Below are 27,741 nucleotides of genomic sequence, written 5' to 3'. Positions count from 1 at the left end.
ATAAAGTGTCTTATTTTATTAGCTGTAATGTTTTGATAATTAAATCACAAAATATAAGATCTTCTGAAATCATCATAAAGACATAGGGCCCATTCAGACATAGCTTTTAACTGGGATCGGTGTACTCACAGTTTCCCTCCGAGCCTCCCTGCATGCTCTCACATGATGATGATCTGCAATCTGGGAGATTGCAAAGGGGGTGGATCTGTCTGTGCAGGCTTCCTCCAGCACTGGAAGGAAAGCCGTGGCAGCCAATTGTGTTTCCAAACAGGAGCTGCTTCCTACCCTTAACTGCGGTTTGGGCAGCTTGTACAAACCAGATGACACTCTCCAGCCTCCGGACTCTTGGTTTGGTAAGTGTATCTTATTTCAAAACAAGGGTTCATCAGGAGGTTGGGGGGAGAAATCAGAACCACGGTTGGGTCCTGCAACTGCTGTTCCAATAATTCACACGTCACTTTTGGCCAACCTGAGGTGGTCTTACCTCAGGTTCTGTGTGACATCTGAATTTGGCCATATTAATGGGATTAGGCTTCAACAGCTTTTTGTATGCACTGAACCACAAATTGCAGTGGTGCATTCCAACAGTCTGAACACTACTGCTATTCACAATTAGCATGAAATCAGCTGTGTCTTTCCAATTGAGCTTCCCAGATTTTGCATATGTGGAAGCTTTTTTTAGACCCATCCAAAATAAGGATAGTACAGAAGGAGAAGCAGTGCCTGCTGCCCTGTTGGAGCTGGTGGTGCTGCAGGATCAACAGGTCTGCAACAGGGTGCCTTTGTGTAACGAGAGGAACAATGTGGCCTAGGACAATCCAGCAGCAGAACTACTCCTAGCCCAAGCAATACTGCAACTGCACCAGTGACAGCGTTGACATGTAAGGACTGTTGGGTAGATGGTTTGGTGTTGGGGGCAGGTGGGCTAAATGCCTTCCAATTCTGCAATTGTACCCAGCAGCAATGCCAAACACACAGGGCCAGCAGCTCCTAGATGTTGTAGACCCTTGTCTGGGAGACTCATCAGTCAGTGGACCTTAACCAGCAAGACAGGGATGGAGTGGCGAAAGGGCACACGCTTTCAGAGAGTCTTCATGATCTCTCGCTGTCAGTCTTCAGCCCTCCACATCTCTCACAGGCACCTGGACCTTGGCACATGCCTGGCACTGGAAACATCTTGCACTACCTAATGGAACACGTCCATTTGAAACCAAGTGAAGCCTCTTTTACAATGCATTCAAAGGACTTTTTAAGACCCTGAGAGGTTGGGGCAGAATGTTCAGTTGAGCCCCGCCCCCTTCTTTCTGGCTGCCCTCCTGCACAATGTTATGCGCATGGTGTAACGTGGATTTGTGCTACAGTGTGGCAATTATACATAATGGCTGCACTATTGCACAACTCCATTTGTGCTTTTTTTGTACTTGCACAGCAGCAAAAACGTTACATTTCACCATGTGTCAGTCACTGCATCCTGTGTCAATGTAATAACTCAAAGTAAGAAATAACTCTTAATCCTGGGGTTATATTTTAACTGATTAGTTTCACTACCTTGAATGAAAAAGATTGATTGGATCATTTCACATACTGGACCATACTTTGGATGAGGCCCCCTCTATGTGTGGGGCCCAGGGAAATTTCCCCAAGCCTTTGCCTTCCCCCCCCCACCCCCCTGGAAGGACTTGTATGCATTGAGAGAAACTAGGTCAATCAAAGCCAGCATAATGCAATGGTCTGGATTTTAAAAATGCATTACATTAAGCTTAATGACACATTAAGAAAACTTATGATGATAGAGTCATCATAACATTTATGATTTAAACATTTATTGAGAATTTAGTTTATACCTCCTGTCCAGCTTACTCTGCCTATTGTAGACATTACCATGTAAAAGTTAGATTTTCAAGCTAGAAGAATGGATATGTCAATCTATTTTTTAAATTCAAAAAAGGATGGAACTTCTGCATGAATAGCCTAAGCATGGCAACCCATAGATTTTCATGCTAGTAAGGATTCAGATATTATTTTTGCCCCAACATAAGTATGTTCTTCAGTTAAAGTAAATCAGGACAAGTTCAGAGGTCTTCAAGAATTTAATAGAAATAACACGGGAGATAAAAGCTGTATTTTGATGGAGGAAAAATTCACTCTTTTCTTCATGTATTTTTGACCTATAAAAATGGGCCTCTGGTTTCTGCTGTCCATTTGATGGAGGACACTGATGGGCATGCCCCCACCTCATCCTCTGACTCAAGTTCCTGAATATCGGTTTCATCCACAGCACTAAGTTGAGGCTTTGGAGGTAACAGTGGTTTTTGCATCCTGCCTATTTTATCCTGCTCGTCTCTTTTTCTCTTCTGCTCTGTAAAACCTGCTGGCTCGACTCTTGAATGTAGCGGTTTCATTGGAAGAGATTTCTGCTGTTGCCACTTTCGTCGATATGATCCCGATGGAGACTCTGAATTGAGTGTAATGAACACTGATTCAGAGTCACTGCTGCAGTCCTCTGGATTCAGAAACATGCAATGGGTGTTAAAACAGAGATAATTGTATTGTAGTTCTATTCTGTTGTAGTTCCATATGACTAGTAGAGCCTTCTTGAAGCAGTCACCTGTTGTGTTTGCCACCTATGCTTTAGCTACCCCTATACTATTCATCCTATACTACTTTATACTAAAGTAGTGCTGAAGAATAAGGATGCAATTACCTCAGCAGAACTAGTCAGTATCATGAGATTCAGGTGTGGCAGAGTGATTATGTTTCTATATGTAAACAGCTTTCAAGACTGCTGTTTGCCGTAGTGCAAACCGCTCATTCATTCTGCACTGTTCTATATTAGCTAATTTTGGTAACCGAAAGCCAACTTCTGAGTGATACAAGAGAAAATAGCTAAAATAGGTGAGCCTGTAATTAGCAAATTGTTTCAGTTGCCTCTGAAAAGCAAGCCACCTGTTTCAGGTTTCAGGCCACCTGTAATTATCAGGACTAAAAAGATCCAGACACACCTGCGACCAAAGAATTTTAACTTCAGGGTCCTTTGATAAGCCTTGGTGTGTCACAGGGCAACTCTTTCAGTTTCGTCATATGACTGAAATGTAGTAAAGACAAAAACACCATTTAGCACAGAAGCAGCAAAGAGCCACGAAGTATTTCTGGCCTCCTATACTTATTTTCAAGTCTGATGTTGGCCCACTAATTACACAACAGCATTTCAAACTGCACTTCTTTACTGGTCTAAGAAGGTAAATAAAACTTATGACTATTACTACATATTGCATTTGAACACAGGAAGTGTGGAATTTTTTTTTTTAAAAAAAACTTCTTCCTTACTCCATGCCAGTCTAAGATTGCTTTCTTTTTAGAGCTCTTGTGCCTTTAATAAGTGCAAAATGGGCAGAAGTCAACAGCTGAAACTTTCCCCAGCATTGCAATGCCATGCTGAAAAAAACATTGATCCCTTCCTGCTATGCAAAGATTGGGGTGACTTTTTTTTTTTAAAGGTGGGAATTCTATTCCCAAACTTGGCTGATCTCCAAATGACTCAGACAAAAATTCAGCTGCCCTGCTTATACTAAAGTAAGTAAAGTGTGCCATTGAGTATGCTTGGTGCCCACAAAGCCCTGTGGTTGTCTTTGGTAGAATACAGGAGGGGGTTACCATTGCCATCTCCCATGCTGTATGAAACAATACCTTTCAGCATCTTCCTAACAGGAATATAGGAAGTTCCTATATCACTGATTCCCAATATAGGTGTTTCCCGTAGTTTGGGAAACATACCAGTGGGGATTCAAACAGGCAACCTCTGGCTTGCTAATCAAGTCATTTCCCTGCTACGCCATTAGGTGGCTCCTGCTTATACTACAGGAGAGAAAGAGAGAGTGATTTAAAAGACATCCTTGGAAAGTTTGTTTCTCTAAATGAAAGCTGAGTGGTTCAGGATTATCTCATACCCATTCATTCATTCATTCATTCATTTGATTTCTATACCGCTCTTCCAGAAATGGCTCAGGGTGGTTTACACAGAGAAATAATAAATAAATAAGATGGAACCCTGTCCCCAAAGGGCTCACAATCTAAAAAAACACACAAGACAGACACCAGCAATAGTCACTGGAAGTACTGTGCTGGGGCTGGATAGGGCCAGTTACTCTCCCCCTGCTCAATAAAGAGAATCACCACATTAAAAGGTGCCTCTTTGCCAAGTTAGCAGGGGTCCATTCATGAGCCCTAACTACCTTTATTGGCAGTACTGTATAGTTACTTGCATTTTCATAGATAACATTAAATTGGTGAAACAGTGCAATTAAGCGAGAGTGTGTCACTTTTCTTCCATTATTTTGGTGAAGGAGCAAAACATATTAATTACCTGTGAGATCATCATTCCTGGCTTTCCTTCTAGCTCTTGGAGCATTACCAAAGGGTAAAGACAAATAACGCATACTTTTGATGGCAGCCTGTGGACAAAGGAAAACACTCAGGGCATGAACGTGTACTTTTCAAGACACAAAAAAACAGAGGTAGTTCCTGCTATACATTCCAAGGCAATTTTTCATGCTGCAGAACCTGTCCACTGCAGTATATATGCAGGCTGATATCAACTGGTGGGATTCCTGATGTTCTCTAAAGCTGACAAACAAATGAATGCACATTCCAAAAATGTGTTTTCTATGGAAGATAGTTTTCTGAATGTTATACTTTATAAACATATTTTTAATATCAGAAAATTCCTCCCTCCATAGCATATATTTTGTGCTGCTTCACAGGTATTAGGCCCAAAGCCTTTCAGCGGACACCACTGCATGGATATTTGGCAATTTGTGGTGTCTCAGAGGGAGGAGTTACCTGAACCATTATAAAAGGTGGATGGACAATGACATAGTGTGAAACCAGAACCCCACTCCTCTTTCAAAAGTAATGCATAATTCAATGGCATAAGATTTGGGGTTTAAAACAGGCATTTAAGACTGATTTTACACACACATATACTTGGTTTACATGTTGTTTCAATTGGCTGATATCCTAGCTAAATTTTCTCAAGGAAGTCCCATTCTAGTTAAAAGCGCAAGTTAGTCATGCCTAGCTTGTCCTTTTAATTTCCATGGAACTTCCTCAAGTGAACTTAGTCAGGATGTCCACTATTATTTGTCATCCAATGCAGATGAAGGTTATGTTAAGATTCCCAAAAGATGGAGCAAACCAGGCACAAGCATCAGGAGGCCCCAACAGGGCACTCATCAAAGGTATTCACTCGATAGCCTATATGAAAGAATTTACAAAGTGGGGCATTCTTGATCATAGTTGAAGGACAACTATTGGTGTTAAGTACAGGTTTTCATGCCACGCTCTATGGAAGCGCACCCAGCTTGCCGACCGCCATCAAGCGTTTAACTATGATTGTGTGGGTAATGAGAAGATGGCCTAGGTAAATGATATCTTTTTTTGGATTAATATATGCAAAAGCAGGAAAGAGAACATAAGCTTTCAAGTTTCAGAAAACTCTTCAGCAGACAGGATGCAAGGCAAGCAGAATGGTCACATACAACTGGCTGGAAAATGTCCTAATGAGCCATTTGTTGTGCAGGCTTAACTTTCACTAATTGATGGTACTTCAAAATACTGTTTGTAACCCAAAGCTGGACACATATCTTTCAAACATATAGCTTCTCTATAGTTGCTCCTGGGCTGTGGAATGCACTCCCGACAGAAATCCGTAATCTGAGTTGATTATTGGCCTTCAGGAGAGCACTTAAGACCTATCTGTTAGGCCTGGCCTTTCAGGGTTTTTAAACTGTTTTTAAACCATAAAGGTTTGGACCTGGTTTTCCAGGGTTTTTAAAAACTAGTTTAATTGATTTAATAATGGTTTTATGTTTTTACAGTTTTAGATTTTAATAGTTAATTGATTTTAGCTTTGTTTTAATTTAAACTGCCCCGAGCCATTTTGGAAGGGCGGTATAGAAATCAAATAAATAAAAAAAATTATATACATGGTTGAAAACTAGTTTTTTGAAAGGTTTGGTTAGAATGAAGTGGCTGAACAGGTTTGTATGGAGTCTGTAAAGTAACCCGTTATCAGCACTGTTGTTTAGACTTACAAGCTCATGAGCCAGAAAGTCAATTTAAAAATCCAGCTTTCTTTGCTTCCTCTAATAAACAATATTAGAAAGTGTGCTGCATGCAGACAGGGAAAGAAACATATGAAAGGACCAGGAAAGGAATGGGTAGGAGAGCCCACAGATGCCTCAGTCGACCAGCATAACACACATACCCAGACTGAGGCAGGCAACCCAAATATATTTTTTCCAGCCACTTGGAACTTAGAAATGCACTAGAAATTGTGTTTCCCACCTCCCAGAGAGCAGATTTTTAAGTTTAGATTTTCAGCAGTCAACATGGAAGTTTTCTCCAATTACCCCACCCAAATTTTGCAAAATTTTAAATATATATATATTCAGTGACTGACATCCAGACTAACAAAGCACCAGAGAAGCACCAGTAATTCTAGAGTTCAACTAACTCAGCTCCACCACTCATGCAGGGGGCCCTTCCCTCAGAAACACCCTGTGCCATCAAAAAATATGTCCCTGAAGGCTGAGCAGCCCTCAGGGTCATATTTTCAGGTGGCACAGAGTGCTTCCAGGATGGGGAGGTTATCAAAATCCTTCCCCAGACAAGCCACACACAGTGAAGAGTCTTGTACTCTTCCCCACACACAGTCTTCCCCACACACAGTGAAGAGTCTTGTACTCTTCAGAAGTACTGGTGCTACAACAGTGCTTGCCCAGTAGCACCAGAGCTTCCTTAGTTTGGATATCAATCAGTGATTACCAGAGTGAATGTTTCTTGTTATATAGCATAGGTTCATGTTAATCCTTTGAAAGAAAAAAGTGGTGAACAAAACTGGCAAAGGCTCCCCCTATTGCCCTCTCCCACCACTCTGACCACTACCATAAATAACTTTTACCCTCTGTCATTGCAGGAACAGGGCTTGAACAACAGGCTTTCCAAAGAAAGGCACTCTGTGGCACAGGTTAAAATGCTGATAAGTGGGTTTTGTATTTGGAAACCATTTGCAAACAGTTCCATTAGATGCATGGCTTAGTTATACAAATCATACAGTTTTTCATAGGTACCTGTCCTCCCCATGGTAGGGAATTTCCTTTCCTCGTGAGCTGCCTCAGGCTCTGCTGGTGTCGGATGAGGATTTCTTTGGCTTGCTCCTCATTAGTTTCTGTGGCAAGGTGGTACCTGTTGTATGACAGGGTCTGAAATAAGGAAAGCATTTGTTGATATTCTACCCAGGGTAAACTCCCAACTGCATGCTGAAGATTGCCATGTTCTACCCATGTGACAGCTTGTGACTTGCAAAGTTACAAAGTAATGTAAGTAATCCTATAGCTTTCCATCACAATGAAACATTTTATGCTTGTTTATAGCTTACATAACATGCAGCCTACATAATTCTGAGATGCCCACATGCTGCTGCATTCAACGCCAAAACATGCCACCCCTTTCTTGCACATGTGCAGAGCTTCCACAGCCCCTAAGTACAGCATCATCACTAGATCGATGATGCTCCATCGGGAATCATGAGAACATCTTTGCTGTATCAATGACACTGGGCTTAGGAGCCACAGAAGCTCTGCACATTGGCAAGCAGGGGTGGCATGCTTTGGGGTACAATTAAGCTGCATGTGGGCATCTTGCTTAGAATGATGGTAAACTGTGTGATATGTAAGCTAATGCATACATATTTTTCAAATAATGCTATTCTTTGTATCTTGGTTTGTTAGTTTGCCCACACAAAGCCCTGTCTCAGTAGTAGGGATGTGCACAAATCAATTTTTTTGATTCAATTTGTACCTGAATCTAATCACCCCTGATTTGTTTTTGGTCCGAATCTGGATAGCTAGCACAGGAGTGATTTGTTTTGTCCACAAATTTCCCAAAACAGGTAGATTTGGGTACAAATCATTGTACCCAAATTGATTCGCACAGACAGCAGGTACTGGCAGTTATTCTTTCAGCAGCAGGAAGGGGGTTAAAAAAACAAAAAGCATAAAACCCATTCCGGGCAGCTAGCAGGCAAAGCAAAGCAAAGCTCCTCTGTGTCTGTCTGTCTGTCTCTCCTCCCACGAGGCAGAAAGGCATAATAGTGGCTGGCTGGCTGCCTCCTTAAGTACATTTGAAAATCCCTCCTTTGAACTCCTCCCACCCTTCCCCCTTCTTTGACCCTTCCCTTAGCCAAGGCGGGGTCAGTCACCACTGGCAACACAAGATTTGAATGGAAACGAGCCAATCTTGACCCTCTATCCTCAGATGTATGAAGTGAACTGGGAAGTTGTTAGGTGGGAAGAACCAGCATTATACAATGATGTCCAGGACAACGAAAATGTAAGACATTTGTACATCAGAGTTAGGTGTGTCCCTGTCCCACTGAGCCCAAGAACAGAGATGACTCCTGAGTCCCATGGTGCTCAGCCACACCCAGCTCATGCCAAACACTGTTCAATCTGCCTGAGAGGAAACTACAGTTATGTCACCACATGGAGCCAATTGCTTTTTGCAGGAAGAAAAGCCATCCACACAACTGATTTATTGTAACCAGTTCCACACTGCAATTTATTGCACTGGATTTATTGTAACCAGTTCCACACAGGTGTTTCCCTCAGCAAACCCACAAAGTGTAAAAAAAATGTTGTATGTGCATCTTTAAACACTCATGCGCTCTTTTCTGGGGCTTCCTGTTACATGTATGCTATTGTTTACAGATACACATGTTTCAGTTACAGGTTTGCTGTGGGAGACACTGTTAGCACTGATGTACTCACAGCTGTCGCATTTGCTGCACAAAATGCTGTCCACACATTTGCTGCCCTCTCAAGATAGGCCTAAACGTGGTCTGAAGGGTCTGCAGTTTAAAAGTGTTCTGCTTTGACAACTTTTTTGTTGTTGAAAAGTGGTATATAACTAAATAAATGAAATGAATGAAAAGTATATCCACTCTGATAGGTGTGAATATTGGCTCATGCTGGTGGTCTGCTCTTCTAATGTGAGAGGGGCACACTGTAGACGCTTCCAGGTGCAGGAATTTCTGCCCCCTCAATGCACCCTGCTCACGGAAGACCACCTTACGCAACATTACTCCTCCCCATTATTTTACTCTGGCAGATAGGCCACTCTTGTGAGATGATATCTACACACATCCCACAGCCAATTCATAACATATGATCAGCTCTAAAGGATCTATGCGAAACCCCAGCTTCCTTGAGAAGTCTGTAATGCTGGATGCAATGGACAGCCAGGAAAACAAACAAATGGATCATAGAGCAAATCAAACAAGGCACAAATGACCAGACTCAAACTGTCATACTTCAGACACAATAAGAAAACCCAGCTTGCTTAAGAAGTCCATAATGCTGGGAAATGTTGAAGGAAAGAGGAGAAGAAGATGACCAGCAGCAAGGAGGATTGACTCAATTACCACAGCAATGAATGCACCACTGCAAGACCGTAAAGGCCAATTTGAAGACAGATCATCCTGGAAAGAATCTATCTAGGTGGTCGCTAAGAGTTTACACCGACTTGACAGCACTCAATCAATCAATCAATCAATCAATCAATCAAGTGATCCAAAATTCATTTTGTATTCTTCATTGGCCTTGATAATATTGTAAGCAAAACTTAAGAAGGCACAGAGGGAAATGCCAATGCATCCCTGAACCAAATAGTTGTTATGGTGAGGTACTGATTTCCTCAGCAGAAATGTTTGTGACAATCTGCCTGAGTACTAGAGTGGAGACTGCACTCTTCACTTTACACATGAATGTTTTCTTCAGCTATCACAGAGCTCAGTCTCTGTATGTTGAGACTCTGAAAGTAGAAACTACCACTACAGAATCCTGTTTGGCTGCATTACAGCTGAAATACTTTCTGCTTTTCTCAATCAACGTGTTTAAAGCTAGGGACATCTGCCACCTAGTGCTGGACTCTGGAGTCACTTGCCACAGAAAGTGGACAGTTAGGAAGGGTGAGACTGGTGCCCCTTTCCTTGTGTTCTGTGTGGTGAAAAAGCATAGTGAGTATAGAGCTAAAGCTTGTAGAATCACAAGAACACAATCAAAAGAAGAAGACACATTCACAAAGGATCTGAACCCATTTTCTTTCTCAAATATTATTATGTGGCTCACCTACAATAAGGAATGCTGACATTTCTGCTAAGGCTGACTGTTACTAAGGTTTTCAGGAGCACAAACCTGGTCTTTTGTTCTATAGCTATGGAACTTGTTACCAGAATGAGAAACACACCCTTTGCCTCACTTGATACAGATTATCTGACAGCATATTCCGCATGGACTCCACCTCTTCAGGGAAATGTATGTGCCTTGTTTGATTTCTACGCCTCCTGGAAGCAGAAAGGGAAAACAAGCATTACATTGACCAAGTCCAAGGACCAACAGTGATTCCTATGCAGTGGTTCCATATGTTATCATTTCTCACATACACAAGGTGAGTGTACATTTAGAATGCATTCTGAACAACAAATGATAACGGTTTCATGAATCAAAGATGCAAGTCAGCTTTTCCATAGAGTTTGTGTACAGTATTTGTCTGGGAATGAGACGTTCACCAAGTACAAAAAAGGAAAATTAGATCAAGTTGGAACAAATGTAAATGATAAATTAGAAATCCTTATAAAAACCTCATTTTCCATGTCCACTGATGGGATTTGAGCTGACAGTAACTAACTAGGAAACAAATCTTGGGGTCAGTGGAAAGCTCAATGAAAACACTGAGTAGCACCTGTGGAAAAGGTGAATTCTATGCTAGAGATCATTAGGAAAGAAATCAGAAATAAAACTGCCAGTATAATAATTCCATTATACACATCTATGGTGTGGTCACCTTGGTATTGTGGCTGCAGGACCACTGAAAGCAGGTTCAGGCCCCGGTGAAAAAACAATTTGGGGCCCCCACTGTGAAGGCTCCACCACTGCCGTGAGGCCAGGCCACTCCACCACTGTAAGGCTGAATCGCCAGTCTTTAAAATAACTCTAGCTGCCATGTGAACGGCCGGGGGTGGGGGCGGTGTGCCAAGCACCCCCCTGTGCCAACAGTGGTGGCAGGCAGAGCAGGAGTGGCCACTGAGCCTGACCATCCAGCCCAGAGACCCTTGAGAACTGCGAGGCACTCCAGCACACCTGTGCGGGTTGAATCAAGAGTGCCGCTGCCACGGGGGGGGAGGGTGCTTGACCCAACCCCAGCCATGCACATGGTGGCTAGAATTATTTTAAATATCGGCGGTTCAGCCTCGTGGCAGCAGGGTGGGTGTGGGGTGGCAGCAGGAGGAAAGACAAAGACATATGCAACACAGTCGGGGCCCGGGGTCCCTTCTGGACCACTGGGTCCCGGTAATTTGTACTGGCTTCCCCCCTTCTCGTTGGCCCTGAGTGGCTGACATCCTTATTAAGACAGTGTGGGCATGCCCAGAAGATACACTCATAATGCGGAGCGCTTCCCCACTACCACAACACCTGCACACACAGTGTGGGGTAGGGGGATTTCAACGATCTCCTCTATCTCCAGAAGTCCCCGATGTCACCTGAAAATATGTCACTGAGGGCTGCACAACCCTCAGGAACATATTTCAGGTGGTACAGAGCACTTCCAGAGGCAGAGGAAATCAGCAAAATGTACCCTATTTTGTGCGCCCAATGCCACACCATTAGGAAAGCTCTCAGAAACAGGGACACATATTCCTGGCACATCCATGCTGCATTAATCAAGATGACAGCCATTGCACACAGTTCTTGTCACCACATCTTAATAATGAGATTGAGGAGCTAGAAAGAGTGCAGAAAAAGTGCAGAAAAGGGCAACCAAGATTATCAGGAAGAAGTGTTGTACCTTCCCAACAAGGACAGGCTAACACATTCAAAGCTTTCTAGGTTAGAAAAAGGCACTATGGGACAGCCTAAAGGGAGAATATGATAAAGGTTATACAATTATACATGTGGAGAAAGTAGATATAGAGAAGCTTTTCTCCTATCTCATGACATCAGAATCCTGGTGGGTCATCCAAAGAAACGTTTTGGGGCAGACAACTTATTGAAACTTATTACAAAGACAACTTATTGAAACTTATTACAAAGAAACTTATTGTTTTAGGGCAGACAAAAAGAGGTACTTCTTCACACAAAACCACAATTTCTGCTCACATGGTCCACGATCAATACATTCTGACCAATGCACAGGGCTGGATGTATGGAAGAAGTGGGGCCTACTGCTAAGACTGCAATCTCCCGCCCATGAATATTGTGACCATACAGCAGGCTTATTTCATTATTTCCCAATACTAGTTTAGCTCCCTTTGCGTACTTCACTACTACCCACACTATCCCTTCCTTGCTGCAGATATAAAACAAGGTACATGTATAATCTGTATACAATGTACAGTATGTATATAAACAGTATACTCATGCAGAGATCTGTGCACATGTACAGTTATCCTCACATAATGTTCAACACATGTACAGTAGTACTTGTGTACCCAGGTTCCCTTTTAAAATTAACTCATGTATAGTCATTCTCTCCCTCTCCCCCCCTCTCTCTCTCACACACACACACACACACACACGCGTGCGCGCAAGTGTACAGACTCCTTTATGCATGCACAACGTAATGTTTGAAGAGGGCCAGAGAAACATAATCATGGAATGAAAAGATTAAACAGAACTGAAAATATTTGCAGAGAGCAAAGTACTACCTCCTGTTAACATGACATTTCTTCTACACCAAGTGAAGTCCTAACCATTGCTTCCACATGAACATGCATGTAATGTCCTGTAAATTTGGAGGCGCTTCTTCTAATCACCATGATTATGGAAATTGCTGCTGCCTATCCCCATAACTGTCTCATGTACCATGTTAATTTAACAGAGCAAATGTATGCTGGGCAAAGCCACCTTGAGTTCCATGGAAGAATACAGACTATACATGTAATAAATAATATGTCAGGACTGATCAGCTGTAGAAGAAAGTGTTGTGTGAGAGCAATCAACTAATCTAGATGTTCCTATTAAAATACTTTGAGCTTTGAGTGAACAATGAGTAACACTACAAACATTATGAACTCAATTTGTCATAGGACGAAAGCACATATATTAAAAAGAAAAACTCTTTTCATGGAGTTAGCTATTAACCCAGCAAGCTGATAACACTGAGAGTATCTGGTTATGGTAAAAGCAAAATGATTCCAGTTTTTAAAATCCACTCCTTTTGCATTTATGCCTCAACATTGTACAACAGATGATAAAATTCTGTTTCCAGGTAAAACAAAGTAGACATGTGCTAGACTCAAACTCTTTAAAAAGGAATGGTCAGATTGAACTACAGTCATCCAATTGCTTCTTGATGTGTGTGTTGGGAGGTGGGTGAGGAGAGGAGAGCTGGTCTTGTGGTAGCAAGCATGACTTGTCCCCTTAGCTAAGCAGGGTCCACCCTGGATGCATATGGAAGGAAGACTAGAAGTGTGAGCACTGTAAAATATTCGCCTCAGGGGATGGAGCCACTCTGGGAAGAGCAGAGGTTTTCAGGTTCCCTAGCTTCTCCAAGATAGGGCTGAGAGAGATTCCTGCCTGCAACCTTGGAGAAGCTGCTGCCAGTCTGTGAAGACAATACTGAGCTAGGTAGACCAATGGTCTGCCTCAGTATATGGCAGCTTCCTATGTTCCTAAGGGCGCCGGAGCCTCTCCTCTCTGTCAACTTGCTAAGCCTGCCCTACCTCCAGTGTCACCAGCTCTCCACAGAGGTCCCTACTTGTTCAAGGTTGCTGAGTACATGGGAAAAGCCCTCTGTGCATGGTGCATTCAGTTGTATGTGTGGGAGCTCTTTTACAATCTTAAAACAAACAAGCAGCTGGGAAAGTGTTCACTGAGGTGATTCACATGCTCATGCAAAACTGGGCTAAGGAAGCTCAGCCCGGTTTTGTACATGCCTGTGAACCGCTGGGATCACACCCGATCCCGGTAGCACCACCGCACCAAACCCACCTGTGAAGCCGCTCTCTCAAATGGGGTGAGAAGAGCGAGCTCTCTCTGAACCCCATTTTAAAAAATTGCCTGTCAGCTGTGGCTGCTTGCAGTCACGGCTGCCAGACTGCGGGGAGCCCTGGGAGCGGAGGGGGGATCTCCATAATGCACCACACACTCACGCGGGGCATTATGGGCACTGCAAGAGCGAGGGCGACACATCTCGGCCCCTGGCCTTCCCTGCTGCCTGGGCCAGCAGGGAGTCGTCTGGGCACACGGGGGAGCACACCCAGCAATGACAGATTGATCATCTGCTGGGAAGGAAGGTTTAACCCACCTTCCCTGCAGCCCACCCTCAAGCCCTTCTCACTGCATGTGAAAGAGGACTCACTATTTCACTCCTTCCTTGACCTATTTATGGAACCTGTAAAACATGTAAAAGGTATGTTTTGGGAACCGCTTGGGGAACTCCTGTTGAAAAGTGGTATATAAATATTTGTTATATTCATATTCATATTCATAACATGTAAAGGGTGTGTGTGTGTGTGTGCGCGCATGCACACACACACACATGCGTGTGCAGGAGGAGAGCTGGTCTTGTGGTAGCAAGCATGAATTGTCTGCTTTGCTAAGCAGGGTCCACTGTGGTTTGCATTTGAATGGGAGACTACATGTGAGCACTGTAAGACATTCCCCTTAGGGGATGGGGCCACTCTGGGAAGAGCATCTGCATGCTTGCATGTAGAAGGTTCCAAGTTTCAAGCCTGGCATCTCCAAGATAGGGCTGAGAGAGGTTCCTGCTTGAAACCTTGGAGACACTGCCAGTCTGGGTATGCAATTCTGAACTAGGTGGACCAATGGTCTGACGATATAAGGCAGCTTGCTGTGTTCCTAACTAGAAATGCTTGTGTTTCTGCTAGAGTGCTAAAACTTCAGAAATTCCTAGTATCTTTTCATCTCCCACTTAACCCTATGGGAAAATGATACTCACAGAGAAGATGATTTGGAAGTAGGTGGTTTCATCATCCCACTCTCTACCATATCAATGACTTGTTTTATTTCCAATTTCTTGTACAAAGAAACAATACTGGATTTAGGCTGGTGTTTGTGTAGCAGGATCTTCTTAAGGAATCTATTGTCAAACTTCTTAAATCTGGTAACAGCAATAAGCAAAATGTTAAAAAAACAAAAAACAAAACCCCAATTCTGCATTTCTGTTACATGAAACAATGCTAAAGTTGGTTCTGAAATGCCTGGAGAGAAAAACCTCACTTGTCATTGGTGATGTCTAGTAAGTACCTGTGACAGTAGTGCTACTGTGTCATACACAGGGTGCCAGGCATCCCCACAAGGATGCCAATGGTGGTGCTAGGAAGAAGAGGTGATCACATATAACTAGCAACCCTAGATTTCAGCTGGGCTGCTGTTATGTTCACTGAAACACAAGTGCAACTGTTGGAGATGGAGTTCCAGTGCATCGACCTTTTGCACCAACTATCCTTATGACCACTAGGGGCATTGGGAGTAGAGGGAGTTAGTGAGGGTCTCCTTACCTGTCCCTGCTTGCCTCTACTCTATGACCCCTAGAGCCTTGACTCCTCAGGTACTTCTTGTAGTGAGTCAGTCCTCTTCCTTTCCTCCTAGAGAGAAGATGGAAACATCCCTCTCTCTCCCTACCTATTCATTATGCAGCTGATAGATAGGATAGGTCTTTCCTATCCCAAATGTACTTCACCAATAAACTAGTTAAGTAACTTAGACTCTACAGTGATCTCTATGAGTGTTACTGAAATAGCTGCAACAACTAAACTCTGCACTCTGCAACTGGCGTGGTAGCTTCCTTGGTGCTTTGCTAAATAATCACAAGACCCAGCAGCAACAACAAGGTATACGCATTTATCCTCCTCAAAAGAATAGGGTAGATCATCCAAAGAGTTTCATTTGTACAAGTCCTCAGAAGGGCCAGACTGGAGGCACTGAGAGGGCAGTGGAATGTATGTGGGAAGGGTGCCAGGTTTTGAGCAGAATGGGTAATTAAGGGTGGGAGTCAGGGCGCAGGGGAGCACCATGGGTGGAGCTCATCGGGAATATGCCCTGTTGCCCTGTGGGCTAGTCCGAGCCTATCCTCAGAGAAGAGGGAGTTAACAGAAAGGGAAAAATCTGGGTAGAATATTAGTGATGCTGACAAAGTTTGTCAGTAATGGTTTTGTACTAGGAATGCTCACTGCTTGTAATATTCATCTTTTTAAATTATGGCTCAGGAATCCTGAGACACTGGGGTGATTCTCACGACCAACAAAAATCGGGCTAGGAGAGCCTAGCCTGATTTTTGTTGGTCATAAGAACCACCAGGCTCACAGATGAGCCCGGTGGTTCTTGAGCGGGTAACCCGCTCGAGAACCCCTGCTAAAAAGCAGGTTTGCGGAGCGAGCACTCCAGCAAACCTGCTTTTTAGGTTAATGAGTAGCTGCAGCGTGGCTTCATGACACGCCTACTCATGAGTAGACCCCCGGCCGGGAGGTAAAAAGCCGCCTCCCGGCTCGGGGGGTCTCCCCAGTATGCCCTGCGCCGCGCGGCCCCTGCTCCCCCCACCCCCTGCCGGCTCCGTCACGGAGCCGGCCATCATGTGGGCTGCCGATTCGGCCGCCCAGGGCTCCCTGCCTGCTCATCTGCAGGGAGAGCGGGCTTAGCCCGCTCTCCCCACAGTTTTAACAAAAGCGGGGCTCACGGATCATGAGATCCGCCTCACACTGTTCATAATTAATAATGAAATGTATTTTGAACTGTTTTGCACCTGTTTGGCCAGCCTTATTTGGAACAAGCTGGTGAAGGTGGTAGCTGCTGTTGACACATGTGTGGAACTTGATTTCTCTCAGGTATTCCCAATCTTGGATCCCTAGATGTTGGTGGACTACAATGCCCATCAGCCTTCAGGCATTGTGTCTGGGGATAGTGGGCATTGTAGTCAAACAACAGCTAGGGACGCAAGGTTGGGAATCCTGGATTTATTTAACCCCTGCATAGAAATGGTCCTTCCTTTCTAATAACTGCCTTGTATTCCAGTTTCAGTATTCTTGTTGCTGGCGTGATGTTGGCAGTATGTCGAAACAAGATCAGGAGACTGGGAGTGGGGGAATCAGGCACAATCCTGACCCCCTTCCATGTCTTCACTGGTCACATGACTTGAGCTAAGAACAGCACCCCAAGAATTACTTCAGTGTGAGTAAAGTAGGAAGGTTGACCCTTGTGGGACTTCAGTGAGAAGCAGAAGAAATTATGAAGCAGAAGAAAGTTGACAGTTTTAGGTTTGGTCCATTTTACCACATCATAGTAGAAATTTAATTGTTTGATTTTGCCTGACAGCCACATTCTTACTTGTCTCTCAGCTGATAATGACTCCAGTGGCCACATATATCTTCAACTCCAGCTTTCAAATGATCCATCAGCTACAGACATACAAATGTTAAGATACGTGTGAAAATAATTAATATCTGATTCCTGTGCTTTCAGATTTCCTATCTGTACTTATATCTGTACTGATGCTCTCCTCACTTTCTCTTTTGGTCAACTTGATGCAACAGCCCTCTCTCATTTTTAGCCTTCCAACATCTAGCATTCAAATATTTACTGCCTTTGAACTGGAAAGCTACTTTCACCTCTTCCCTCCCTGCAAAAGCCCTGTTCATTAGTAGGAATATGTCCCTGAGGGCTGTGTGACTCTCAGGGAAATATCTTTAGATATAAAAGGGGCTTTTGTGGGGACGGGAGAGAAGTGGAAATTCCCTGCACTCTCAGGTGTATGGCTCAGGTGTATGGCAAACTTTCAGCACAGCTAGTATCTTAGCTTCCTGCAAGGGTGGACTTCTTGCTCTGCCCTGGTAATGCTGCCCAGTATGTCAGACAGTGGTTGTAGTGCAACTTGTCCTCCGCATGTCACCTGGGTATTACAACTAGAACAGGTCTTTATCCAAAGAGCTATGAGCCCAATATCAGCTGCAAAGCACACTCATCCTGCCTGAAGTGTGCCATTATCATTTGGGAAAGAACTATAGCTTGGTGGCAGAGCATATGCACGCAGGCAGAAAACCCCAGGTTCAACCTCTGGTGTTTCCTATTAAAACCATCTCTTTTAACAAAACTGGGAGAGAGTTGTACCAAAGATCCCAGAGAGTCAATATCCGAACAGGAAGCACTCAGCTAGATGACCTAATGGACTGACTCAGTATAAGGCAGCTTTGAAGCTATTCTGATAATCACCAGAAAGCAGATGAAGGGAGCCTAGCCCACTTCCTGGTGATTGTTGAAACCACCGGGCTCACAGGAGAGCTCAGTGGTTCCAAGGCAGCTAGCCCGCCTAATTCCCCCACCCCTTAAACGAGATTAACGGAGTGAGCACTCTGTTAACCTTGTTTTTTTGCTCATGTGCTGCTGCGGCGTGTGGCAACACATGAGTAGACCCCTGACTGGGTGGCTACAAGCAGCCTCCTGGGCTCAGGGGTCCCCCGAGAATGCCCTGCACACTCGTGCAGGGCATCCTGGGACTTCTGGGGGCTGTGTGGCCCCCGATCCCTGCAGCCCCACCAGCTCCGTGACAGAGCCGATAGTCATGTGGGTGGCCAATCCAGCCACCCAGGGCTCCGTGGGCGATCGTCTGTGGGGAGAGCAGGCTAAGCCCGCTCTCTCCACAAACTGCCTTGAGGCACTTCACATTGATGGAAGTGCCTCTATGTATGTTATCTGTGCTCCTTTCCCTGGGAGATAACTGGCAGGAGAAAGCAGGGGCTGCACTGTCCACAGCTTTACAGTAATAGAAGAATACTTACTTACACTTAGAATAGAATCTAGAGCACTGAAGGATAGGTGAATCAGGCACCCATAGAATGCTCATTCATTCTTATTCATTCTAATTCATTTAATTATCTTGTATCAATTTAAAAATGAATGAAAATTACAAATTAAAAATGCATCTTACTCGCACATGAATCTCCTCATTGATGGACTCTTTCTTATTGGTCTTCTTAACATCTAGGTACTTTACAAGTGGCCTAATGGTAATTCCCTTTATTTGGAGCCAAGAAAGGAAAAGTTAATTGTCTGCTGATGCAGCATTACTTCAGTTGTTAAGATGTGGAACAGAAGGTACTTGGTCTTAACTGAAAGGTAAATTTCAATGCAACCCCATTATAAGGCCCACTGGACCAATTAGGTGATGAATCCATGATTAATAAGTCTACTTACCTGGATGAAGACAGTGAAATATATCACCACAACAGTAGAGGTAATGAACATTTTCTTTCTAGGAAAGAGAACTGCTGGGAGCAAAAATGCCAGGGAGAAATTGCTGGCTCCTCGTAGACCACTGTACATGATAATGAGCTGATCTTTAAAAGTGAATCGGTAGGTCCGGAACTTATTGCTGACACAGAATAGCATAAACACACCTAAGAAAGGAGAAAAAACGTAACATAAATACAGAGAAATGGCTCAATGGAAACTGAATCCTTAAAGGTGGTTCCACATAACACAGGTTGTCCTCAACTGATGCTAGAAAAGGGTTCAGAAGCAGAAGCAGCTTCTTCTAATGGCAGGAGTCTTCCTCCAAAATGGAACAAATCCTTCTTTAGAAGAAAGGAACCTTGGATTCTAACCCATTGTACTACAAAAGCTCAAGCATTGTATTTGGATGTGGGCAGGAGTGGCAATTCTCCCCCAAGTATTTGAGGGCTGCCACCACCACACCGATAATTCTGCTGAACTCCCCTGTCAGACCTAATAACACACATTTTCAATCCCTGAGACACATTTTTCTTCCCCCAAAAGTGTCATTTTTCTCCCCACTAAATTGTAGTGACTTCTCAAGCTTTCCCGCCTTCTGCGTCCTGGGTGTGGGAAACCCCACTTCAAAACATTACTATGGTACATTGTTGTAGATGTTTGAAGCTACACATGTAAGAATACACTTCCCAGCATATATTACCTTTTTGGAAGACTTTTGATCAAAACATGTTGGGCACACTTCACAAAATAAATTATTACTTTCAAGAACCTGCTTAGTTAGCCCTATTCACAAATAATGTCCAACGCACATATAATCTGTGTACAGCATACACATCCATAGTAATACACTTCCCATCTTTACCATGCATTTGAAGGGTACTATACTCAGGTTCACTTTTAAAATGAACACATGTACAGTAATTCACACAAAAACATGTACATGTTTACAGGCACTTGTATGGACATATAACATAATGTCTGAATAGGGCTCCTGAATAGAGCCCTGTAAATTCAGACCATTGGTCTATCTAGCTCAGTATTGTCTTCACAGACTGGCAGCTGCTCTCCAAAGTTGCAGGCAGGAATCTCTCTCAGCCCTATTCTTGGAGAAGCCAGAGGGGGAACTTGGAACCTTCTGCTCTTCCCAGAGCAGCTCCATCCCCGAGGGGAATATCTTACAGTGCTCACAATTCTAGTCTCCCATTCATATGCAACCAGGGCAGACCCTGCTTAGCTAAGGGGACAAATCATGCTTGTTACCACAAGACCAGCTCTCCTCTCCTAAGAAATCTCCTCTCCAAATATATATTTGGCAGCATGGCCATAGGTATGATGTGCATCAAATGTGCAGATATACACAGCCACTGTAAATCTACCTGACAGACTGGTCAAGTATAAACATAGAGCCAAATCGTGACAAGACTGGCCATGTTTGTCTCTGGCCATGTTTATCCAGATTAGATATTCCATATATGAATAGTTTAAGGGGAAACTGTCTAAAAGAATTAACAGAATCTGAAAAAGATTACCAATTAAATAGGTTTGTTATTAAGAGGGTATATAATTCCAGGGGAAAGGAATTAGAAAAAGTGTTCACCAGCTTTGAAAAAAACAACATAGAATTTTTTCCACATGTTTTCTGAATGCATGGAAGGGGCAAGCAAGACTGCAGATCCTTCCCCCCTCTGAAGGCCACGTATTCATTTGAAGATCTGAATAAAACCTATGCATTGATGTCTCTCTGATTGGAAAGCCTGCTATTTCAGGGCTTCCACTTTTGTGGAGAAAGTCCTATATGCATGCAGTTTTGTGCAAATAAGCTCCATTCCAACCCTACACTTGGTTTAAAGGGCGTTGACCATTTTTCAAATGTTACGTGTATAAATTTGGTTTCTGTTTTTGCTTGCAACAGATCATACTTCCTACATTGGTTCTTTCATTCCCCAAAGATCCATCACATTCTGTCAAACCAAATTCCACCTAGCCCTCTCTAGCTCTTCCTCCTAACTCCACAAACTTAGCCAAGCTTAACTGCTACACACAGTCCCTTTCTCCCACCCACTCAAGAATCCCAAAGTGCCTTTTGGGGGTGGGGGGTCAGAGTGCTGAAAATTTTCAGTGACCCCCAGGTGGCTCACATTCAAATGGCTTATTTGGTGAGCAATGACAGTGAAAACAGTTTTCATTTGTAGCCTCCTTTCCTTAAACAATGCATAAAGTTACTTTTCTATGGGCAATTCCAGTCCTCATTGAAGCATGGTTATGCATGAAAGAAGCTAGCCAACGGAACACACCTGTTCAGCTCCTTGTTAAACTGGTTAAACCAGTCCGCTCTGAACTTCCTAGCCTCTCTCTGTACTTAACAAGACGTGAAATGATACAAAGCACATTATCTTGATTTAAATCGTTATTTCTCACTTAGTGCCCTCCAAAGCAGGCAGAAGAGCAGCGTGAAGGAGACGAAAGCCCAGTTCCACTCGTGGTTCCGTCCAACTGTGGCTACACCCATGAATACAAAGATCAGAGTCTCACTGATGGTGCTCAGCATCTTCATGAAGTATTTTATTGTTATGTAGGAATTGGGGGAAACATTTGCCTCCACATATTTCTTCATAGTCACTGCACATGCAGTTATCCTGTTAAATTAGAAAAAGCAATGATTATGAAAGCTTTTCCACTAAAGGGCTGACTCCTACAGTTGCTTATAGACCAGCGTGGTCAGACTGGGTGAAGATGCTTAATTTTAAAATCCACACTCTAGATTTTTCCTCATCGTCGTTCCTCTCTATGGTTTGGATAATATTTAAATCCTGGTAAGCACAGCATATCAAATATTTTATTTATAAAATATATAAATATAAACATAATATAAAAATAATATCCCCCTCAGTAGCATATAAGACCCATTCACCTTTGAGCTTTTGTAGGCACTCTATTTCAAGCTAACTTTCAAGCCACATATATGTAGAATCTAAGTATCCTTAGAATAGGAGGGCATTTCCCCTTGCATGTTTGAATGTGTTACTTTCAGCTTTGCTAGATGGGATATTCCGAGGTTCCGATGAAATGGAAACACTAAGTCTTGGGTTGGTATTTTTTGTTATTTTTATCTCAACCCATCACAAAATCCAGGTAACCCATCAACGACTATGTATTCCAGAAGATCATCTGCCTATTATGTTTATTTATTTATTTAATCTCCTTGCAGATCATAACAAGCCTGTATCCAAAATCACAGCTAAATTCTTGGATAGAAGAACTCACACCAAACTTATTAAAGATAAAATATAATCACTCTGGGTCTTCCGGCATCTTCTGTTTCATGTATGCTTAGCAATGTATAGTCTCTTTTTTAAAAAATGAGAGTTTTCATAATATCTTGTAAATGTTATGTAACATAGCATCATTCTGTTTATTCAGGTCTGTTGACTGGATTAACAAACTCGATTCTGATTCTGACAATCCCCTTGTGGCTTGCAAATGTCCTGTGTGCCATTTCAGCACATACGCCAATCACAAACACATTTATCTATAAATGCCTTTAGGGCAGAACAAGCTACAAAGCAAACAAATGCATTCCCAGCCCTCTGTTTGCCTGAAATTCAAATATGGGGAACAAGGCTAACGACAAGAGAGAAACAGTAGGCAGGAAAGAGAGATGCATGACCCTTCTGCACCTGTTGAATGTGACTACAATTGCCCCTTTGACTTTTTAAAAACAATACTTTGTCCATGGAAGTTCAGAATCTGTAAATAGCCTAGTTGTGGAGAAAACATCCTGGGCAGTGGCATAGCCACCATTGAATGGAGAGGGGAGGGGTGTGCAAATGACCAGGGCCACAGGTCTCCACAGCAATCTGGGGGCTGCTAGCCACCCTCTCCCACTCTCCCCAGGGCTGGGCGCTTGGACCCAGTGCCAGCCGCCATGCCAGCAGCTCACCAAGTCATCGAACCAGCACAGAGCTGCCCAATTCCATCAAGAACAGGCACTGCTCTTAAACATAAGGCAGGCCTGTTCTCTCTGGCATGGACCAATGCAGCTCCATGATTTTTATTTTATTTTATTTATTTGACAAATTTCTATACTTCCCAAAATGAACATCTCTGGGTAGTTCACAATCAAAACAAAATTTAAACATTAAAACAATTTAAAAATTAAAATAAGTATTAAAACTGTAAATCTAATTAAAAGCCCGGGTGAACAGATGTGTCTTGATTTACTTTTTTAAAGTTGTCAGAGATGGGGAGGCTCTTATTTCAACAGGGAGTGCATTCCAAAGTTTCAGGGCAGTAGCAGAGAAAACCAGATAAGTTTTAAGGGCTCTCCTAAAAGCCAATAAAGAGTTCAAATTACGGATTTCTGCAGGGAGTGCATTCCACAGTCCAGGAGCGGCTACAGAGAAGGCCCATCTCTGAGTCGCCACCAGACAAACTGGTGGTAATTGGAGACAGACATCCTCAGATGACCTTAACGTGTGGTGGGGATCATACAGAAGGCAGTGCTCTCTAAGGTAACCTGGACCTAAGCCATTCAGGGCTTTAAAGGTAATAACCAGCACTTTGTATTTTGCCTGGAAACACATCAGCAGTCAGTGTAGCTGTTTCAAAACAGGCATAATATGGTCTCTCCAAGTTGCCCCGGAGACCAGTCTGGCTGCTGCATTTTGAACTAACTGAAGTTTCTGAACTACATACAAAGGCAGCCCCACATAGAGCACATTGCAGTAGTCAAGCCTGGAGGTTACCAGCTTATGCACCACTGTTTTGAGGTCATCCTTTTCAAGGAATGGACGCAGCTGTCAAATCAGCCAAAGCTGATAGAAAGCACTACTGGCCATGGCCTCCACTAGAGATACTAGGATGAGGCCTGGGTCCAGTAGTACTCCCAAGCTGTGTACCTGTTCCTTCTGGGGGAGTGTAATCCCATCCAGCACAGGGAGTGTAACCTCATCCAGCACAACTCATCTCTCAGATTCTGAGCCCCTACAATGAGCACCTCTGTCTTGCTTGGAGTTAGCTTCAATTTGTTATCCCTCATCCAGCCCATTACTGCCTGTAGGCAGGCATTTAGAGGATGAGTGCCATTTCCTGATGATGAAGATGAAAAGGAGAAGTAGATTTGGGTGTCATCAGCATACTGATAACACCCAGCACCAAATTTCCTGATGGCCTCACCCAGTGGTTTCATGTAGATATTAAAAAGCATTGGTGACAGAATGGAACTCTGGGGGACTCCATATAACAGCTCCTGTTTTGGGGAGCTCCTGTCACCAAGCACCACCATCTGGAATCTACCTGAGAGATAGGTGCAGAACCACTGCAAAGCAGTGCATCCAATCTCCAGCTCCCCCAGGCGACCCAGAAGGATACCATGGTCAATGGTATCGAACACCGCCGAGAGATCCAAGAGAACCAACAGAGTCACACTCCCTCTGTTGATTCCCTGGTAAAGGTCATCCATCAGGCTGACCAAGGCTATCTCAACCCCTTCTAAAGCCACTTTCAAATGGGTCTAGATAATCAGTTTCCTCCCAACTGCCTGGATTTGATTGGCCACCACCCTCTTGATCACCTTGCCCAATCAAGGATTATTGGAAACTGGCTATCCATCACTGAGGAATCCAGGGAAGGCTTCTTAAGAAGAGGTCTAACTATTGCCTCCTTCAAACATGGAGGCACCCTACCCTCCCTCGGCAATGCATTTATGATAGTAACTAGGCCAGCTTCAACAATCTCCCTGCTAGATCGAAGCAGCCAAGTCTGGCAAGGGTCCAGAGAACAAGTGGTAGGCCGCACCACCCCAAGCAGCTTGCCCACATCCTCAGGAGTCACAGATTGAAACTGATCCAACCTAACACTATAAGAGGGATTGCTGGACACCTCCTTTATAGACCCTACAGAAATAGTGGAGTCCAAGTCAGCCCAAATACAGGAGATTTTGTCCACAAAGAACCCACTAAAAGCATCACAGCAGAGCACCTCTGGGAACTGATTTGAAGCAGAAGGAGCAGAAATTATACTCCTCATGACCCGGGATAGCTCTGCCAAACGTGAACCTGTGGACTCAATGAATGCTGACAAAAATCCCCTTTTTGCCACACGCACTGCTACTGCATAAGCCTTTAAATGGGTCCTATGCTACATCCTGTCAGATTCGAGCTGAGTTCTCCTCCACTTGTGTTCCAGTCACCTACCCAGCCACTTCAGTCCTCACAGCTCCTCGGTATACTAGGGGGCCATTTTTGAAGCAGGTCTTGAGGGATCCTTAGGAGCAATCATGTCTACTGCCTTGGTGAGTTCCTTATTCCAGGTTCCCACCAGGGCATTGACAGAATCACTGGCCGCACCAACTTCAAAACCCTCCAAGGCCTTTTGGAAACCTACCAGTTGGTTCCATGCACACCCCTACATTCTGGACCAACTGCAGTTTCCGGACTACGTACAAAGGCAGCCCCACATATAGTGCATTGCAGTAGTCAAGCCTGGAGGTTACCAGCATATGTACCACTGTTTTGAAGTCATTTATCTGAAGAAACAGATGCAGCTGGCACATCAGCCGAAGCTGATAGAAGGTACCTCTGGCCACCACCTCAACATGAGACACCAGGGAATGGTTTGTGTCCAGAAGCACCCCCAGACTAAATACCTGTTCCTTCTGGGGAACTGTGATCCCATCTCCCAAGTTCCGACCTCGCACCATAAGTACATCTGTCTCATCTGGATTAAACCTCAGTTTGTTATCCCTCATCCAGCCTATTACTGTCTCCAGACAGGCATTTAGAGTGGTTATGCCTTCTTCCAATGATGTTGACATGGAAAAGTAGATTTGGGTGTCAGCATACTGATAACACCCTGCTCCAAATTCTCTGATGATCCCTCCCAGCTGTTTCATGTAGATGTTAAACAATATCGGAGACAATATGGAGCCCTGAGGGCCACCATAGAAAAGTTCCGATTTTGAAGAACAGCAGTCTCCAAGGGACACCATCTGGAACCTGCCTGAGAGGTAGGACTGGAACCACTGCAAAGCAGTGCCTCTCACCCCCAACTGCCTCAGATGCTCCAGAAACATACTATAGCCAATAGTATTGAAAGCTGATACTATAGCCGATAGTATCAAACCTTTTGGATTGAAAATCCAAAAGGACCAACAGAGTCACACTCCCTCTGTCAATTCCCAATTGGAGATCATTCATCAGGCTGACCAAGGCAGTCTCCACCCCATAGACTGCCTGAAAGCGAGTCTGAAATGGGCTAAATAATCAGTTTCCTCCAAGACTGCCTGGAGCTGGGGGCCACCACCCTCTCAATCACCTAACCCAAGCATGGAAGGTTGGAGACAGGCCTACCATTGCTTAACTCTGAGGGATCCAATACAGGCTTATTTAGAAGTGGTCTAATAATTGGTTCCTTAAGACAGGAAGGCATCCTGCCATCCCTCAGAGAAGCATTTATATTCTCTACTAGGCCTTCTACAACAACTCCCCTGCCAGTGCCATCTCGGGTGAGGGTCAAGAGAACAGGTGGTAGGCTGCACCATTCCAAGCACCTTGTCTACATCCTCAGGAATCACAAACTGGAACTGATCCAGTCTAATCACACAAGAGGAGTCACTGGACACCTTCGCATCAGACATTCAGTAACTGTGGTTGTCACACATTGGCACCAAGCACCAACAGGTAGATGCTGCCTGGTAAAGGCAGACCAACGGTGGCAGGTGGAGGGCAGACAGGCTGCAAAGGCAATGGCAGGTTGCAAAGGTGGCAGGCAATGAAGATAGGTGGCAGTGGTGGCAGGGTGCACTCATCCTCAAAACTCCCAGGACCTATGTGCCTGGTCCTGTCCCCAGCATTTTATTGAGGGTGGACGAAAAGCTGTCCTGCCCAGCTCCTGGCTCCCACACAATCACTCTCTCCTCCTCCTCCTCCTCCTCCTCCTCCTCCTCCTCCTCCTCCTCCCTTGATCTTTGCACAAACACAACTCCTGATTGGGACTGCACAGGGCTCTCCTACCCTGTTTCGGGTCATGAGATGAGAATGAGCTTCTTGCTTCTGGTCACCTAAGGCAATTGCCCAAGAGCACAAAGTTGGAAAATAAGAAGTGTATTGCAAGTGGCTGGTACTTAAATTGAACTCACTGTTATACTCACGCTAAGATGCCAGAAATGTAAAGTGTTTCTGCAGCTAAGTATGACAAATAGCTGAACATGAAGACAAGGAGAGGTTCTATTGCTGAATAATTCCGTGTAAAACGGGTCATGAATGCTGCCACAAAGCCAAAGGCAATGCCAAACAGCAGCCCGCCAAGACCCACTATAAAAAAGCGGGCAAATCCAGCCAGGATATCCACTAGTTCAATGTCTTCATATCTATGCATCTGGATAAAGGCAATGAAGATGTTGTATAAGACCTGAGGGGAGAAATAATAAACAAACATT

General features: G+C 43.9%; 1 protein-coding gene across 3 annotated transcripts in view; it reads right to left on the bottom strand.

The window, feature by feature from the left end:
- Positions 1-2,075: 2,075 nt before the first annotated feature.
- The window catches only part of SLC9A4 (solute carrier family 9 member A4), a 34,917-nt gene continuing 9,251 nt past the window's right edge, over positions 2,076-27,741 (bottom strand). For all 3 annotated transcript variants that reach the window (XM_053305087.1, XM_053305085.1, XM_053305086.1), the window contains exons 4-13: positions 27,454-27,713; positions 21,723-21,940; positions 19,266-19,468; positions 19,000-19,086; positions 17,403-17,473; positions 15,019-15,180; positions 10,306-10,402; positions 7,131-7,262; positions 4,364-4,451; positions 2,076-2,503 (exon numbers count right to left, since the gene is read on the bottom strand). In XM_053305087.1, the coding sequence (XP_053161062.1) occupies positions 2,169-2,503; positions 4,364-4,451; positions 7,131-7,262; positions 10,306-10,402; positions 15,019-15,180; positions 17,403-17,473; positions 19,000-19,086; positions 19,266-19,468; positions 21,723-21,940; positions 27,454-27,713 (1,653 nt within the window). In that variant the 3' untranslated portion in view covers positions 2,076-2,168. The remainder of the gene's footprint in view (positions 2,504-4,363; positions 4,452-7,130; positions 7,263-10,305; positions 10,403-15,018; positions 15,181-17,402; positions 17,474-18,999; positions 19,087-19,265; positions 19,469-21,722; positions 21,941-27,453; positions 27,714-27,741) is intronic.

Source organism: Hemicordylus capensis, chromosome 3 (assembly GCF_027244095.1).
Source record: "Hemicordylus capensis ecotype Gifberg chromosome 3, rHemCap1.1.pri, whole genome shotgun sequence".
Classification (NCBI taxonomy): domain Eukaryota; kingdom Metazoa; phylum Chordata; class Lepidosauria; order Squamata; family Cordylidae; genus Hemicordylus; species Hemicordylus capensis.
This window is presented reverse-complemented; position numbering and strand designations above follow the sequence as displayed.